General features: G+C 39.9%; 1 protein-coding gene across 1 annotated transcript; it reads left to right on the top strand.

Moving 5' to 3' along the window:
* The first annotated feature begins 417 nt into the window (after positions 1 to 417).
* On the top strand, positions 418 to 4,762 carry LOC100015867 (polyunsaturated fatty acid lipoxygenase ALOX12-like). The gene is made up of 4 exons (XM_056817677.1): positions 418 to 607; positions 2,743 to 3,651; positions 3,769 to 3,936; positions 4,055 to 4,762. The coding sequence occupies exons 2-4, from the start codon at positions 3,601 to 3,603 to the stop codon at positions 4,232 to 4,234; spliced, it is 399 nt and encodes a 132-aa protein (XP_056673655.1). The 5' UTR covers positions 418 to 607; positions 2,743 to 3,600; the 3' UTR covers positions 4,235 to 4,762.
* Positions 4,763 to 6,037: the final 1,275 nt, after the last annotated feature.

Genomic DNA, 6,037 nt, shown 5'->3' with positions numbered 1-6,037 from the left:
TGGAGGGATTATATTCCATACATGGGGAAACTGTTAGAGTTTAGTCATGTGTGAAATCAAGTAATATGAAATGAAGTGAGAAAGCAGGATGGATCCAGATTAGGGATGGCTTTGAATACCAAGCTGAATTTTTTGTATATTATTTTGTAAGCATGGGGAACCACTTAATGTTGGAGACAGAGCAATGGCAGCATCAAATCTATCCATTATCTAGACTATTCTGGCCATACTGAAGAATGATCAGACAAGAAGAGTCTAGAGGTCAAGAAGGCTGTTAGAAAGTTATTACAATAGGTCTAGGCCAAAAATAGCTAGGAACATGAGGATGAAAGGAAAAAAAATCACTTTATTTTCTGAATTTCTTACAACTTCCTTTCTAATTCCTATATCTCAGCCCTTACCTCCATCCCACCTAATTCCCCATTCAACCAACACAGGTGATGAACACTGGTGGGGGAGGTCATCTGGATGTCCTCTGCAGGGCAACAGCCTGTCTGACCTACCGATCCCTCTGCCCTCGTGATGACCTGGCTGACAGAGGGCTTCTGGGGATTCCATCAGCTCTCTATGCCAATGATTCCCTTAGGCTCTGGGAAATTATCTCCAGGTGAGGAAGGAGAACCTAGCAGAGGAATGGACTAGTACAAGGGGAAGATGGGCTAAGGGATTCCAATGGTGAAAAGGCAAGAGGGGACTGAGAACCAGACAATCTAGACTAGGCAAACAAAAAACCAAATCTGAAAAGATGAAAGTTATTGCAGGGGTTAGGGCTATTTATGTTATCTGACTTTCTAGGGAACAATAATAGTTCATACTTATAAGGTACATTACTAACAAATGTTAATGGTATGTCCATTTTACAAGAGAAGGGACTCAGCAACATTAAGTGACTTGACCTTAGATATACAGGAATAAGAAATAAGTTAAATGGGGCCAAAAAAGGTTTGAATTAAAAAGTAAAGACAAAGTGTTCTAAATAAATCTAGAAATCTAGATGGAGAGGGAGAGAGACAGTGAGAACAACAGAGGAAGAATACCAGTAGAAGTACCCAGTAATTGAGAGAAGACAGAATCCTAGAAAGAAAACTAATAAATAGAGCAGATGGCAAACATGCAGGAAGCAAGACAGAAAACTGGAACCAATGAGGTTCAGGGAAGAACAACTCATGACAAGAACATGACAATGAAAAGGTTTTTCTTATTCAAAGGAAAAGGATAATGGATTAAAGGGTAAAAAGCACCAAACCTGAGTCCAGATAGTATTATACTTCTGGTTTGGGAATGGAAAGAAATAAGACACTCATGCACCAAATCCTATTTAACAAACATAAATTCGCTCAACTACAGCACAATTTGGATACTTAGCAAAGATAGAACATAAGGTTCCATATCTTCCCTCACCTTCATAATTGGCATGGCGGTTTACATAGTTAGAAAGATACCTTGATTCACAGGGAAAATGACAAAGTCTAAACAGTACTAACTACTCATGGCTGGGCTTTAATCTCTTAGGCTGTTGGTTTCCCTAACTTTTATGATCATGAAAAAAAATATTTTTGAGCATGTATTTCCAAAATAGTTATGTTTATTTATCATTTATATGCATGTAGTTATACTATAACTTATAACTGCATATTAGTACAGTGTTTTAATGACCTAATAAATGAATACCTAATAAAACACCCAGAAATAAAAATACATTAAAGATGAAATAAAGGTGAAACAATATTTAAATGAAAAGGAAGCCAGACCTAGAAAGAGGAGGCACTGGGTTCAAATCTGACCTCATAACACTTCTTGGCTGTGTAACTTTGGTCAAGTCACTTAATCATCATTGCCTAGCCCTTACCACTCTTCTACCTGGGAAACAATACTTAGTCTTGATTCTAAAGAAAGTAAAGGTTTAAAATTAATTAATTAAAATAAAACGGGTAGATAATTGAGAATGAACACAAAAGAATCTTATAAGAAGAGTGTCAAACACAGCATTATCTGAATTGGATGATCAAAGTTAAAGATAATAAAAGGCTTTCTAAGTTACATTTGGGCAAAAAATACCAGAGAGGGAATAGAATTCCTGTTTGGCTGGATGAGCTGATGATGTAGAGAAGAAAGATCTTGGAAAAAAGAAAAATGGTGAAAAGGAAATTGAAACCCAAGACAAGCATAGAGATAGTAGGAGAGCACCTAACTCCTCTGGACAATTTCTATTCACTGGACCCAAATCAATGAAATCCCAGGATTCTAATGAGATTGCTGAACTAATTAATGTTAGTGATATGTAAAAAATCATAGGCATGGAAGAGATGCTACAGGGCTAGAAAATGACAAAGAATCTCAATATCCAAAGGGAGGAGGAAAGGTAGAAATCTTGAGAGGAACAGAATAACTTTCAATCACTTAAAGGACCAGCATCTGCAGAAGAATTCAAATTATTCTGTGATGCCTCAAGGAGCAACTCTAGGAGCAATGAGGAAAGTGGGAAAAAGAAAGATCTAAATTTTGATGTAAGGAACAGCTGCTAGACATATAGAGCTACACAAAAGGACACTAATGATCTTCAAATGAAGACAGAATCATGACTTGTTAGGGATGATATAAAAAGGATTTTTAGTCAGTTTGGGGTAAAAGAGAATATTCCTTAAATTTCTTTCAGCCTATGATTCAGACTATGGGAGACATGCCTCTACATGGTCTCCTTTAGCTGATCTTCCTTAAATCCCTTTCTTTATTGGGAAGCAGGTATGTGCAAGGAATAGTCCATCTCCATTATTCAGGGGACAAGGTTGTGCAGAGTGACCTTGAGCTACAGGCCTGGTGCAGAGAGATCACTGAGATTGGGTTGTGTGGGGCCCAGGCCCAAGGTAAGATGTGACATCTGCCATATTGAAAAGTCATCTCTCCTTTTTCCTAACCCCTCCATGGAGCCCTCCCTAAAATCCCTCTTTGAATATCAATACCCTTCAGAAACTATTTCCAAGCCTAGGGCCCACTCAAAATGATCCTTATCCTTATCCCATGTGATTACAAACAATGCAGAAACAAACCGAGTCCACAAACATAAGGCACCAAGACCCACAAAAAATATATGATTACATATGGCAGTGGGGTTCTATTGCCAATAAGTAGATCTTAGTATCTACAACCACCATTTTCATCACCTCTATCATGGATAAATTTGAGAGACATTTCATCCATCTAAGACTAAATTCCTGTGATCAGTATCCCTTTCCTTCTCACTTCTAATCTTCAGGCTTTCTGGTGCTTCCCCTATCTATTATAATTGACTATATACAACTCGTATGTAATTCTAAACCTTACTATAATGTAAGGGGATTTACCAGAGCAAAATATTATGACTGGAAAAAGTGATTTACCCCTCTAAATCTCTCTAAAATGAAGGGATAAGTAAAACATTTGATCATACAACTTTTGAGCCAAAATTTTTCCAAGTTTCCTAAAGATCCTATCAAGGATCTTGGCCTGAGAACACCAGTCTTTATTTCTCCCCGAGTCTTCAGTTTCTTCCACAGACTCTTCTCTCTTCCAGGGTTTCCTGCCTCCTTCCAGTCCAGGGCTGACCTCTGCCACTTTCTCACCATGTGCATCTTCACATGCTCAGCCCAACACTCAGCTATTAATCAGGGACAGGTAAGGGGCCCAGATATATTCCTTCCTCAGGACTGAAGAGAACCTTCAGGGGGAAAGGAACTAAGAACTAAAATCCCTGGGACCATGAATGATTTTGGTCTCTCTCCCTACCAACAGGAAGACTGGTATGCCTGGGTTCCTAATGCTCCAGGCACTATGCGGCAGCCCCCACCAACCACAAAGGATGTAACATTAGGGATGGTGATGGCCACACTGCCCAATGTCTATCAGGCCAGTCTCCATATGGCTGTGGTATGGCTTCTGAGTCGGATCCAGCCAAACAGGGTGAGAGCCAGGGCCCTTGAGGAGGGTACAATGCCTGGGGTAAGGGACTTGAAGTGGCAGCTGAGAGTCTACAGACCTGAAGCTTGTGACTCTGAGATGCCTTCTTTCTCTGCCTCAGGTACTCCTGGGTTATCACAAGGAAGAATACTTCTCAGGACCTGAGCCCAAAGCTATACTGTGCCATTTCCAGGAAGATTTGTATACTTTGGAAAGAGAGATTATGGCCCGTAATGAAGGCCTGGATCTTCCCTATGAGTACCTTCAGCCAAGCAGGATAGAGAACAGCATTACCATTTAAAACATTTAACCACTTAAAAACATCTGGCTGACTATTACTCTGATTGGGTTGGAAAAGCCCCATTTCTTTTCCTAATTCTAGTCTTTTTAATCTCATAACTATAGATACAAAAATCATAAGTTTAAGGTTTTGTCTCTATATCTAAACTATCTTCCCTTTTTTTTTTCACTCAGCCACTGAGGAAGGGTCTTTAATATCATTCTCCAGTGTCAGGGGTCATTAGTTCACACTCAGCTCCTTGGCATATTCCTCCTCACATATACTTGTCATTCTCTGGTGCTGCTGTTCCTGGAAAGACATAATCTTCACTTTGACTTTCTTCCTGGGACAGGGGCAGAGGCAGCCTTCTGTTATCATTCTGTCCAAGGATTGGAAAGCTCCCAGTGTAACCACATAGGGAGTTTCCAATTTCCTTCTCTTATCACTGATAGTCCCCCTAGTTATACCACCTCATTTCTTCTGTATCTTTACATATGCCTGTCCCTTTGCTAAAATCTGCAATAAATAAATGGATAAATCGATCTACTATAAGCCATCTCAAATTATGTTGCTCATTGAACAAAATAACTGCAATACTGGCATACAGCCACAGACTAAGATTGTTTTTCATATCACCAAGAAGAGTGATATGAGAAATCACAATCATCTTTCCTGGCTAAAAAGGTTAAAAGTAACTTTCCAAACAATCATTGAGGTCTGACGACTGTAAGGATAATTTTAGGGTTGTGACCTAAACTAAATTAATTGGGTAGCCAAGGAATATCCCAAATAAAAATACCCAAGTCAGTTTGGAAATTTATGGTGGTTTAATCAATATAGGGAGAAGAAATCAAGGCGAAGAGAGAGGGAAAGGGAATAGGATTTCTCCCACCTGGCCTGTGCCAGGGGGAGTTCAAAGTCCTCCACCACAAGGACTTTGAAGATTAGAGGCTTTCTCTAAGAGGATAGTGTTTGGAAGGTAAAGGAGAAAGGAATCAGCTTAAACTCCAAGAGAGCTCCACTAAGATGCCTCACCTGAACTAGGCTACTCAGCTTTTCCCAGTATAGTATCAAGGAAAACTCTCTGCCAAACCAGACAATAGCTTCCACCATGCCAAGATGCTGAAATACTCAGCATGCTGCCAGCCAGAGACCTCTCCACCGCCAAAAAAAAGAGAGAGGAAGTGATGTGAAATATATAGATGGTTTTACATCACTTTCTTGTGTCTCACCTGAACCAATGATAACTTAAGCTTGACTTAGGACAGCCCAGGCATCTGTCAGCTGTTTCTGATTTGTCATTTGCTAGCACATGCCTATCATAGGCCATCCTCCTAGATACTTAATCTTTAAGTATGGGTGTAGACATTCCTGATTTTGTTAGACTAAGTAGGGTGGAGTAATCTAAAGTTCACACTTCCATGAGTGTGGCCATGCCTCTTTTATCTACCCTTATTCTGTTTCCATCATCATTCTGATCATCATCATGGCTAATTGATTCTATGAGGTCACTGCCTGTGTATAAAGTATGCCTTTCATCTTGTTCCAAATTTGTCTCTTTCAAGTTGGGGGGGGGGGGGGGGAGGAAGTGCACTGCAGTTCCTTTACTGCAAAACTGACATCTTTAAGTCATACCCTGTCTTTATCATTCCAGAAAAAGTCAAAATTCACTTTTAGCTTCTACTTTTAAGATTTGCAGAGAGGGCAGCTGGGTAGTTCAGTGAATTAAGAGCCAAGCCTAGAAATGGGAGGTCCTAGGTTCAAATCTGGCCTCAGATACTTCCCAGATGTGTGACCCTAGGCAAGTCACGTAACCCCCATTGC

This window comes from Monodelphis domestica, chromosome 2 (genome assembly GCF_027887165.1).
Source record: "Monodelphis domestica isolate mMonDom1 chromosome 2, mMonDom1.pri, whole genome shotgun sequence".
NCBI lineage: Eukaryota > Metazoa > Chordata > Mammalia > Didelphimorphia > Didelphidae > Monodelphis > Monodelphis domestica.
Note: the sequence above shows the minus strand (reverse complement) of the source record. Positions and strands in the feature narration are given on the sequence as shown.

What these genes read in the sequence shown, in the direction of transcription:
- LOC100015867 (XM_056817677.1), top strand. Translation starts at nt 3,601, where the DNA reads ATGTGCATCTTCACATGCTCAGCCCAACACTCAGCTATTAATCAGGGA. An exon ending in CAGCTATTAATCAGGGACAG is followed by an intron (nt 3,652 to 3,768) that starts GTAAGGGGCCCA and finishes CCCTACCAACAG; the next exon opens with GAAGACTGGTATGCCTGGGT. An exon ending in GTCGGATCCAGCCAAACAGG is followed by an intron (nt 3,937 to 4,054) that starts GTGAGAGCCAGG and finishes TCTCTGCCTCAG; the next exon opens with GTACTCCTGGGTTATCACAA.